Raw genomic sequence first — 12798 nt, 5'->3', positions numbered from 1 at the left:
CCCATTTTTATAAGTATTTATTCATGTAATTGAAAACCAATATAGTGGCCTGTATATATAGGATTAGAATTATTTGGGGAATGGAAAGTTTATTTCATTCAGAACGAACCAGTCCCAACATGGCAAATTATGAAGAAGATCCCATAATGCCTACTTGTGATTTTTTTTTTGAAGATTTTATTTATTTATTTGAGAGAGAGAGACAGTGAGAGAGAGCATGAGCGAGGAGAAGGTCAGAGAGCAAAGCAGACTCCCCATGGAGCTGGGAGCCCGATGTGGGACTCGATCCCGGGACTCCAGGATCACGCCCTGAGCCGAAGGCAGTCGTCCAACCAACTGCGCCACCCAGGCGTCCCCCTACTTGTGATTTTTGAGGAATCACTAGATATTCAGTAGGACGCTCCTATGCTCCCAAGAAACTGGGAGTGTCCTAGAATTTAATTATAGGTAACAGGGCAGTTATTACATAGAAGGACAGTCGAGATCCAATGTCTTTGTTTTTAATTTTGGTTTGGTTTTGTGTGCGTTTTGAGGGGAGGGTTCTGTTTTTATGTTTACAAAGAGGAAGGGAAGGTTTATATATCTTAGTCTAGTTTGAATCTTTATAAAAGAGAGAGAAAAAAATGCCTGAATCAAGAATGGAATGATTTTAATTCTTGTGACTATTATATTAATATTCGTTTTTAAGAGAAATTTTATATAACTTTGTAAATAGTTTAATATGACTTTTAAATAGTGGCCTGTGGACAAAGGTATTTGTGAAAGATCCAAGGTAAAAATTTTACTTCGAAAACCTTCAAATTGAACTTTTATTAACTATATGCTAAAAATGCTGTTAACCTTGCTTATATTTGAAAAAGCTCTATGCAGCATCTTTATGGTGTTGTGAAAGTTTAAATCGTCTGGCGAACTCATAATGAATGAAATAGTATTAATATTATTCAGTTTTGGCAAGCAACTATTCAAACTTTCATGAAAAATTTTTTAAAGTTATGTAAGTTATGCCACAGATGACATTTGTAAAACACACACACACACACACACACACATCTAGTTTTTATTTCTTCTGTCATCCCCTCTAGTGATGTGTGAGAAATAATAAAGTTCCAGGTCCATTCTGGCATGTCCTTTAAGTCAGGTGACAACCTCTGGAAGGTGTGTTTTCTGCTATAGACATTGAGAACCGAATGGAACGTAGATCTATGAACTCGGCACAGAATTTACATTCCGTGTTCCTGAGAAATGACCTAAAATATCCTTAAAACCACATCATGCTTATTAAGTAACTCTTATTTATAAAGCCACAGCTGGAAAAGTAGTATTTGGAAGCTCCACCAAATCAGCCCGCAGTTCTAACAGAAAGTGAAATGTGAAGGGGACATTCAGCAAACGTGCAAAATGGTTTTGATGCAAAATTATACTTAATCAGGAGGAATAAGTAGGTAATTCAGAGGTAATGCGTCTAGGTATTCAGCAGAGGTAATCACACCGAGAATCGTGAAACACCTTCATTAAGAAAAATGCTGTGGCTGAGGACCCGGTTGCTAGGCAACCGGAGCTCCCGCCGCAGCAGCCTCGGTGGGCCCGCTCTCCGGCTGCCTGGCAACAGGCCCCGCCCAGCGCCTCGCCAGCCACTAGGCGAGTGGCCCAGGGGCTTTTGTGTCTGAGGAAAGGAGGGGGAGCATCATTTCCTGAGATGCTGTTACACCTGTGACATCTGACAGACCGCTGCGCGCAAGAGCCTCTCCTTGAATAGTTTAAAACACCAAGGCAGTAGTTTCTAACTGTAGTAAAACAAGTAGGCCTCGAGGAAATAAAACAAAGATGGTGATCGTGTTGCAGAGCACACAGCTTTTCAGAAACGGCGACGCTTCTCGCCAGTCTTCAGCATGTGGAGCGTTTGCAGCTGTGCTGTGTTAAGTCAGCCTCACCGAAGAGCCATGGGGGTCCCCAGGCTTCGTGGACATGTTGGTGTCTTGGCATCCATTGACTTTTCCAAGAGGGCTGTGTGTTTAGAGAGAAAATTACACATATTAACAGGATAAGGGACGGGCTTTCTGATGTCTCAGGAAGTTTAAGAGGAATTGGCTCTCATAGGGACTGTTCGGAGGCAGAAGAGAACCAGAACTGGGCATTTTTTGTTATTATTATGTTTTTTAATAACAAAGCAACCTGCCTTCGACCCACAGCATCAAAACACATTGCAGAAAAAAAAAAATTAATGCCAAAGGACCAGTGGGAACCGTAATACAACATGTAACAGGAAAACAAAGAGAAAATGAAGTGGAAAATTTCAGAGTAGTAATCATTCGTTTGCCTGAGCTCTGATGGGGATGGTGGCTTTCGTACCTGCATAATTATTAGCCATGGGTCACTGTTGCACATGCTCAGTTAGCTGTTGGGTTCAAGGCCAAGAGACTCATTCTTCTGCGATTCATCAGTCCACAGTAGGACTACCCGTGCCACACATGCGCAGGGATATCGCCCCCGAGCTGGATGTTGGGAGGCACAGACGTGCTAGTAGAAAATGTCCTGGACTTGGCATCTCTTTAGCCCAGACCTTTATTCTCACTCCTCAGATGCTTCCCTGCAGACATCTGTCACCAGTCATGTGGCCTTCCCATCTATATCCCATGGTGGGGATGAGCTAATTTCACCTTGCCTGGAGAAGGACTAAAAGAGCTGTTCGACTTTAGGGCTATAAAGTCTACATTTCTGTTGTGTGTGCTGATAAGAGACTTAAGGCAGGCTCTGGAAATCAATATGTATTGAACTGTATATTAATAATACTAATTATGGTCCACTAGGATCAGATTGAGGGATATAGAGGGGACAATTGGCTGCTCAGGACCTGAACCCCAAGGATTCCTGGCTTTGAATATCCTGTTGTCTACCTCACATTACTGTTACACTAACCAATCTAAATGTTGGCTTATAATTCAGGGTACTGAGGAGAAATTGGACATCGAACATGTCTGCATTGCCTTCACTTCGTTTTATACAAAGAAGTGACCTTGAGAGAACACATTTTCCTAACAATTAAATTGACTCATTTGATTTTGGGTCAACTGGAAAAAAATAATTTAACAGAGAAAATGAGTCTGCTACTGATCAAAGCAAATAGAGGCCCCAGGGGTCCTTTGTGCGATGATAAGAGAGTAGAGGATGCATGTACAGAAGATTTTTAGCTAGTGACTGACAGGATTGCTTTTGTCTTTGCTCCTTAAAAGGAGACACCCAGAATTCTCACAGGAACTTTAAAAGGTTTGCATTTCAACCGATGCATGAATTCTCAGATTGAGCCTATTCATGGAGAGGTGCTGGATCCTACCACTAAGAGTGCCTTTCAAAATTCAATCTAAAGGGAAACAGAATCCTGTACCTAGCACCTGAGAAAAACAATTTGTAACTGGTGTCTTGGGTCAAAGAATCTTTGAGCAAATATGCACCTCCATTTTGTCATTTAAAAATATTTAGTTGGTATATATGGACAGACAGTGGCTACACTTGCGGTAAGCACAGCATAATGTAAAAATAAATCAGGATAATTCTTCATGGAATAATTAAATAGGGCGTATGTGTAACAGTATTTTGTAGCATGTCCTATAGTAGGTGCTCTCTGTATATGTTGGAAAGTGTGAAATAAGTGGCACACTTGGCAAAGAGCCCCCAGTGCAGTTTTTGAAAAGTATTGATTCTAGGACACATGAACATCTGATACACCATTTTTCTGAATGGATCTTTGTAGGTTGGCATTGTTAGGAATTCTCAGGTTAACCATTAAAAAAATGTTTTCTAATAAAAAAAAACATATTAAGGTCTATGAATTTTGGCAGTTTTCCCTCACCATCTCACTTATTTCATAGAGGGCAAGTGTTCTTTCTGCAAATGATCTACTCCCTCTACTCCCAGGAATCTTAGGCATGGGATCTTTGCATTATCTCATATTTCCATCAATAATTATCCTTTTGAACACAGACTTATGTGAGGGCTTGAATAAGTATGGCAAAGAAAATATTTACTTACGTGTGTGAAACTGTGGTCTTGGACAGGAATAAACCTAGCTTATAGTTAGTGCCTTGGAAAAATAAATATCCTTAATTCCACCTTATCTCACGACCAACCACACCACTCCCCCTCCACACACAAAAGGAATTGGAAAGAAAATATACTAGCAGGAAAATACTTATAAGTGGGAACTATCTTCCAGCTGGGTGTAATATTGATAGACGACTAATTTTGGAGGGAGTAGAGTTTGCAGTAAGATGGGCATCCAACAGTCCAGCTATCCAATCCAATGACTATCAGATTTTGGTGTCCTGTATCATTCTGAATTTCGTCACTTATGTATTTTAAGACACAAGAAACTTCTTTTGCCTTCATAAATATGTACATAAATTTTTTGCTGAACAGATTAATTTGGCCCTGTTAAAATAATTTCACAGCATCTACTAAGTGGTATGTCAGTCTTTCGCCATTAAAATAACCAGTCTCCTTCCCTGTGCCACATGCACACTTCTGCTATTTCTCCCGAGAATATTTTTCTGTTGGCTCAGTGAGGAATGTCCACTAAGTAGAGATAAAAATTCACCACTCCCAGTCAAAAACACACCAGACATAAAGCTTTGGAATTCTAACTTGTATTTCCCCCCCCTAGGTTTAATATGTAATAATCAATCACCAATATCATGGGGATAAAATATCTCCTTTCAAGTCTCATTGAGAAGACTATTTGGGCAATTATATGCAAAGCACGTGTGAAGCAGAAAGGACCTGATGCATGGGAAATACTCAATAAATGCAGGCTAGCGATGGCCATTGTTCTTGTTATGATTATTATTCACTTAAGCTTTCGGTGTTCCAATGAACATAATTGGAGTGACTCATGTTCTAAATATAAATCTATAAAAAGACAAATCTTTGCTAACATGAAAACTGTAGAAGCTGGAGACAGAAAGTAGGAGTTCGCAATGTTCCGTATTAAGTGCCTCTGACTCATATCCCTCTTTGTCTTGAAGATGTTTCATGAAGACGCTGCTGGTGGCTGGCAGCTGGTCGCTGTGGATGTCAACAAGCCCCAGGGACGCGCCCCAGCCTGTCTCCAGGTGCTGTACATACCGTTTTTAAAACTCACCCAGCAAAATGGTCTGTGACTTCTATTTTGTACAAGGAGTCCAAGTCCTCTGCTCTCCAAACTGTAGGTCTGCCTGAGTTTATGGTCCTGGAGTGAGGGACAGTAGTTGACTCCAATCTGCATTCTCAGGACTTACCATATATATATGTACATATATACATATATATATTTTTTATATGCAGTAAGGATTTGGTCAATTTCAAGTGAATGAAGGCACACAAGTAATAATAGCATGCCAACAGTATCAAATCAGAGAAGAATTTTGTTCTCATATTGGATGTTATGAAAGAATTCTTCTACAAAGGCCTGAATTACTTAAGGGAGGGTAGGCACAATCACAATTCACTTGAATACCTTACCAAGTACCTGGGAAGGAATATCTTTAAGAGGTAGTCTGTTCGGCCTCTGCAAGCTATCTGAGCAATGTGACATAACAGAGCTGCTTCCTTAACAGGTGTACCTGCGGCCAACACAAGGCTCTCGCATTGCACATGGGTCCCAAGGTTCCGGGAAGTGATCAGTGGATGTCCCATTGGGTTTCAGGCCTGTGCACTCTTTGGGCTGCCCTGGGCTCTACTTAAAGCCCAATAAACTCCTCCTTTGCTTTGGTGGACTGCCTGGCACCTTCTCTTGTTTTGTTCTCCCGCCCTGCCCCTAAATATCAATAATCCTTATTCAAAACCATGTCACCTTTCCAAAAGCAGCATCCCTACCACCTCCACAGCATTTTCACTCTGTCCATTTCGCTACTCTTTAAGGGTGAAAGGTCAAGCCACGCCATTGTAGGGACTGAGAACTGACTCTTACTCCTGGAGAATTTTATTTTCTTCCCTCTGGTTTTCAGTTACAAATCCTCTTCTCACAAGGGGCTGATTTTATAGTTCTTTAAGCCCCTCCCCCAAATTCGGAAATGCTTTGTTACATGCTTCAGGGTAGGAACACACCTTTTTTCTTTCTCTGGGGTCATTCTCTAGATGGGGGCTCATTGTGCATTTCAAGGATTAATGCATGAGAAGCAAAATATTGTACTCTGAACCATTACTGGGGGCTACATTTAGACAGCCTTTTAATCATGCGGTGGTGAGTTTCCATCAGTTTAAAGAAAGGAGAGGGAAGAGGAAGAGTTTACAATGAATGTTGATGATATCTAATATTATCGTGTGGCTCTCTGCCTGTTGCATACTGAATGGTGACAGTGTTAATAGTCAACTTCTACAACTCCCTCTAGCATTGTCATTGCTACTGACAGCAATAACAATGACAGCAATTGTAGCTTCTTGCCTAAATGCACCTTCACTTACTCAGTAATCCATCAGCTGAAATTTGTCGAAGCTAAGAGAGTCCTGAACAAGAAAAGCACAGCCCCTCCCCTCGGGGAGCTTACTGAAGGGTACTTCGGGGTGGGTGGAGAAAAAACCAGCGTCGAACTAGCAATCACAAGAGTAATGAGGATTTTAAAGAAGCAATGCGGGATGCTGTGGGAATATACATGTTGGAGTCCTCCTTTGGAGTCAGGGAAGGCCCTCACTTGGTACAGCCCAGTGATGGAGAAAGACCAGTATGCTCCCCCCACCTTCGTAGACGAGGAAGTGGAGATCCAGAGGGCCTGGGTGACTTCCGAAAGTTGCACCCCAGTCAGATGGAGAAGCCGGGACCTACACCTGGGTCTTCTGGTTCCTAGTTTCATGCGTTATCCAGTGGAAAAAACGTGCCGAGGAAACATAAGTTTGTAATAGAAATAATGAGGCCGGCTGTGAATACCAAATAAGAGTCTGACGGGGGCCCTGAAGCCATTGCTTAAAAGGTATTAAAGGGCGCCTGGGTGGCTCAGTTGGTTAAGGGGCTGCCTTCAGCTCAGGTCATGATCCTAGGGTCCTGGAATTGAGCCCCACATGGAGCTCCCAGCTCAGTGGGGAGTCTGTTTCTCTCTCTCCCTTTGACCCTACCCCTGTTTATGCTCTCACTCTCTCTCAAATGAATAAATGAAATGTATCTTTAATAAATGTATTAATGCTTGTGAATAGATGCCTCAAGGTTGCCATCTGGAATTAGAAGGCAAGTTAGCCTCTTGATCACAGAGATTTGCAATGGCAAGCGATAAATGGCCAGGAGAGCGTAAAGAGGGGACAGAACTATACAGCGGTATGGGAAAATGAAGGTCGGTGGAGAGGTGGGTAGATGTTAGGCTAGAATTATATCAATGTGGCTTCCAAGAGATCTGCATATTAGACATGTTGGTGAATACGGTGGCATGCTTGATAACTTTTATGACTGATGATACATATGGTTTGAAAGGTTGAAGAAAGGTGAAGAAAGGCTGGCATTTACAAAGGAAGTTCCGTTCAACTCAGCTTTACAAATGTTTGGTCCTAAATCAAGCTTTCCAGAAGAGTCGATATGAACAAGTCCAGATGCAAAGTGGGATGGCCAAGGGATCGATCTGCTTGTAGTGAGCATGAGCTGTGAATAGAGAGTTCATTTCCATATCTGAGTGAAAAATTGATTAATCACTCATTAATTAGTTAAAAGCAAAAGAAAATAAGCGAAGAAAAAATATTTAAAATAAAATGGCCATGGAATACTCGTTGGCTTTTGTTAATGATTAATGCTGTCTAAAGCTAGGTAACAAGGAAATTTTCATCTGAATCATTCACTCACTCCTGTCTAGAACTATAATGACCTCTCACCCTCAAAGACAAACAGTACAATATATCACTTCTTCTTATTTTTAAAATGGGCAAAATGTGACATTACATTGTCCTAAAACATATAGTAAACTAAAGAAATAACATTAAAATATAAGTATTTGCTTAAATTCCTTCCGACTTATCCTCCCTTACCCCCTTCCAGAGGAGGCCTGGAGGTTAACAGTAAAAGCCAGTTTCTCTAAGACCCATTACTCCTGCATTTACTCTGTATGTCTCTTATAAAACAGCAGTTCTGCTTCCAGGAGGCACTGTCATTTTTCTGTGTTTCTTCTTTCTAGAACACTCTCCTGACCCACTCAGTTCAGCTCAAGAGTCTGACTTCCTTAAGGAAGTCTTCCTCACCCTCAAAGAACAGATCAGCTCCACATCATCCCAAGCTTTTCTTTTGTGTTCATCGTAATTTTCATCAAATAAATTAAAAGGGTATAATTCGTTAAAGTCCATTTCTCCAACCAGAGGAAACTCGATGGCAGTGGGGACCACAGCATTTGTGGTCACTGCCAGAACTATTCCTGACACAGGGAAGAGACTCGGTTGGTGTTTACCGCATAGGAGAAAAAACAAGTGAAAGAAGGACAGAAGGACGTAGACCCTTCTTGGCTTTCGCAAGAACTTATTCGTCTTCTCATTTAGTAGAAGCTCTGTTCTCTTGTTATAGGGAGCCAGAAATTGAGTGGAAGATGGCACTGACACTATTTCTATACAAGCATTTATTTCTAAGTCTAAAACAAGCAGTACCTTGAGATTTGTTTGTAGAAAGTTCCCATCAAAGTTGGATGACGTTGGATGCTTTTGTCAGACTGTCTCTCCTCTCCCATGCTGGCAGAGGCTCGACGGGACCCAACCATGACTTCTGTTATTTCCCACGCCTTCCTGAATTCTTTTTAACTTCTTCAGCATGCGAAATAAATAGGGCAGAATTTAGAAATGTAGACTTAGTAGTAACATAGTTGAAAAGAATGAAAACCAATTCCTATCTCAACCAAAAAAAGTCAAATTTATTGGAATGAAGCATATGAACAGCTATAATTATATTGACTTAGTAATTTGGCCATCACAGAAAAGTGAGGTAGGAATAAATATTTGCGAGTTGGTAATGGGGTCATCCAGAGTCCCCATCTGAGTATTAAAGGATCTGTTGATTTTGTCCTGAGAGTGGAACTTTGTTTTAAATTTGACCCCACTGGGGTGCCTGGGTGGCTCGGTGGGTTAAAGCCTCTGCCTTTGGCTCAGGTCATGATCCCAGGGTCCTGGGATTGAGCCCCACATCGGGCTCTCTCCTCAGCAGAAAGCCTGCTTCCCTTCCTCTCTCTCTGCCTGCCTCTCTGTCTACTTGTGATCTCTGTCAAATAAATAAATAAAATATTAAAAAAATAAAATAAAATAAAACAAAATAAAATTTGACCCCAAGTTTAAAACAGAATATTTTACCCAAAAAACCATATATCCTACCACTCAGATAAAATAGGTAGCCCATAAACTAAGTTACCATAATATAACTTTCGTTCACAAAGATGGTATAGTAGTAAGTTGTGCATGAGTTTCAATTATTCAGAGATAGTCTTTCCATACATTTTATGTTTTCAAAATTTCAAAATTTTAAACCCACCAACCCAACATAAATGGAGACTAGCTTGAGTGCCTTTCTAAGTGAAGGACATTTAAAAGTCATCTCTGCCCTTGTTTCAGGTGACTTTGCTTTGGATTTGCTTACTCTCTTCATTGGCATTCTTTCTTACATTTTTACTTTCTATTCTGTTTTCTGTATCCTAGTCTCTTTTATTGGTGTGAACATCTCCATGTCTTTCCTGCCAACCACAAGTAATTAAGTATTTTAATAAAATAAGATAGATTGATGTGGCTTAATCTTCCCTATTACAGTTAAACTAAATATATGGTGGGACCGATGCTTCTGTGATTCTGAGTGTTTGATGTATAATTGTTTCTCTCTCTGTATGTGTGCATGCATCTAAAATATATATATTATATATTGTATATGTATTCCTGCAATGTAAAAATATATATGCATGTATATATGGATATGTGTATATATTTTTTTTACCTTGCAGCAATAAAACTATTGAGATTTTATATATTCCCTTGGGCAGTGATAGGATCTGAGCAATGAGATTAGTTTTTTTTTTATTGTTTCCTGCTTTTTCCTGTTTTATTGTTTCCTGTTTCCTTCCACACACATATTTTTCCTCATGCCCAATGTTGCAATCATGGTGGTATCTCTGCTTCCTCTTTGCATATATTGATTTTGGAGCATTCAAATGAGTTAAGAAACTCAGAGATCTTCTTGCTCTTCTACATAATAATATGCTCTGTAGAGCCAGTGGTAGAAGCAAAAAATAGGCACCTTTGGTCTGTAACTAGGAACTCTACAAATTCTACTCTGTGTTCCGAGACACAAATTTTAAGTGTAATCACAGCTACATAATTTTAACCATATCGGGAGTCATACGCAGTCATGCAAGGGAAGGATTCAATTTGGCACCCCTAGCGTGGTCTTTTCTGTTTTCATAATAAATGAAAGTGCATATGCCCTTAAATGTAGTTGCAAAACCACAAGTTCAGAGCAAGACCTGCTAGGCTATGGGTGGTCAGCTCTGTGGTAACACTTGAAGTTTCTAGTTGATTAACTTCATGTTAACTTCATTAACTTAATTTTGCTAGGACATTTTTCATGTTTAGCCAGTTATTAATGAAATCCATACCACATCTACTAAGGAACTTAGCCACGGGAGATCTATGCCATTCCTTATAAATTCATTCCTAACTTAAGGACAAATAAACAAACATTCTAGAGCCCCTGAAACACCCCTTCTCTCCACCTCTGTCCTGCCTAGAATGTCTTTCTGCCTCTTTTCTCTACTTCCCTGAGCACTGCTGGTAAGTTCATCCTCTGGGGTCCCACCCCTTCCTGCCATTCGGCCTTATTAAGGGAACAAGATGGCTGCACGTGACAAGGAAAAGTCTGGGAATAGGGACGACCCAAGCCCTAGACCTGGTTTCCTTTTCTTTTTATGCTATAGCTGCCTCCAGCACATGACTCCTGACTCCCTCACCTCTCACCCCTGCCTCCCCAGTTTCAGACTTCCTTACTGCACTCCGTGAGGTAACACCTAGCACAACATTGTTCCAGAGGGAGAATAAATCACCATACTGCCGCCTCTTAGAGGGTAGGCTCTGGAGACAGACGTATTTCAGCTCTGCTATTAATTAGTGAGACCTTGGGCATATTGCTGTGAAATAGGGATAGCGCCTCCTTCCTCAGCTGTGAGGATTAAGAATTTACGTCCCACTCAAGAACTGTTTGGTTGCAAGGAACAGATCTTATGCTCACAGGAAGCATTTGCATGTAGTCCGACCTGCCAGAAGGCTATGCTTTCTTTGTTTTTCTCTCACTCTCTGTGGGAAGACACTTAATTTTTCATCTTTGTTTCTATCCATGCATCTGCCTCTGTTTTTCTCCTTGAAGGCTGGCTTTATTCTGTTTCCTTCACAGTGCCCAAATGTGGCTGTTTGCCACTGAGTTTGGTGACCTGTCATTCAAGAGCGCTAAAGAGACTCACCAAGGAAACATCCAAAGACGGGTGTGAGGCTGGGAGACTATAGTTTCATAGCAGGCCACCCAAATGGGAGCTGGGCTAGGGGCAGCTGGTCATGGGAACGGAATGGAAGAAGCAAGTCCGCTTGAGTGAAGTATTCCCTTCAGTTACAGTAGGAACCCAAAGTAATTTTCCCTTCTTAATCCCTTCTGAAGGCCATGCCTGGTCTCTGTCTACAGGAGCCACTGCTCAACACCCTGGGGAGCTTCATGGAACAGGTGGAGAAGGGACATAACTTTTTGTTCATATGAGTAGTGGGACTTGACCTTGGGAGTTACTACTCAGGGGCCTGTTCCTTATTAAACTTTGAAGTCTTGTAGGACTTGAGAACTCTTTTAAGGGCCAAGTAGACCCTTATGGTCTGGCCTGAAGTTCAAAGCACCCCTGTATGGGGACAGTTTCTTTGAAGAAATACCACCTACTTTCCTCGTATTTATAAGTGAATAACTTGTCAATTAGAGCCACTTCCCAATATACTCTTCAGTCCCTTTACTGCGTTAAAAAGATTATGAAACAATGTGGAGACACAGATGGGAAGAATACCTCTGTAGCCACTGTTGGAAATGATCACAGCTCACACCAACGGGCCACTCCCTGCGTGTCAGCGGTGGGTTCTCGGTGCTCCCTGATGTCATGCTCACAACAGGGCCATTGACGCAGGGGCTCTCATGACCTCTGTGGAACAAATGAGGCACAGAAAGCTGAAGTAATTTTGTGCAGGTCACGTAGCTGGTGACTGACTGGGGACTGTCCCATGCAGGCTACCTCATATTTTTAACCACTTCATTTCCACACCGTGTATCGTCCTCCTCCAACAGACCCCAGTTTGTTTGTCATCCAGTCATTTATCCACCTAATGATGGACACAAGGCTGGTTTTTATTGTTTTGCTCTTTTTTTTTTTTTAGTATTATTTATTTATCTATTTTAGAGAGACAGAGAGAGAGGGCACAAGCAGGGAAGAGGAACGGGGGGAGGAGCAGGGAGTAGAGAGGGGGAGTAGAAAAGGGAGCAGCAGAGGCAGAGGGAGAAGCAGGTTCCCCACTGAGCAGGGAGCCTGACATGGGGCTCGATCCCAGGACCCTGGGATCATGACCTGAGCTGAAGGCCAACGCTTAACCAATTGAGCCACCCTGGTTCCCCTCCCCTATTGTTTCTATTGCCCACATTCTAGGCCACCGCCTGTCTCTGCCTTTTTGTGCACATGGATGAGAAGGTTTTAAGTGTCTGTAGTTAAGAGAGCACTTGCTGGAGGAGAGAAACAGCCTTAGGCTCTCTGAGACATTGCCCCACGGCTGCCCAGAATCTCATGCACTTCTTACTCCTAGCAGCAACCTGTAAAA

The 12798-nt window shown here is 41.6% G+C and overlaps 1 protein-coding gene across 3 annotated transcripts in view; it reads left to right on the top strand.

The window, feature by feature from the left end:
* NALCN (sodium leak channel, non-selective) overlaps positions 1–12798 on the top strand; it is a 316125-nt gene that overhangs the window by 108703 nt on the left and 194624 nt on the right. For all 3 annotated transcript variants that reach the window (XM_044250049.1, XM_044250048.1, XM_044250050.1), the window contains exon 10: positions 5019–5105. In XM_044250049.1, the coding sequence (XP_044105984.1) occupies positions 5019–5105 (87 nt within the window). The remainder of the gene's footprint in view (positions 1–5018; positions 5106–12798) is intronic.

Source organism: Neovison vison, chromosome 5, assembly GCF_020171115.1.
Source record: "Neovison vison isolate M4711 chromosome 5, ASM_NN_V1, whole genome shotgun sequence".
Lineage (NCBI taxonomy): Eukaryota > Metazoa > Chordata > Mammalia > Carnivora > Mustelidae > Neogale > Neogale vison.
This window is presented reverse-complemented; position numbering and strand designations above follow the sequence as displayed.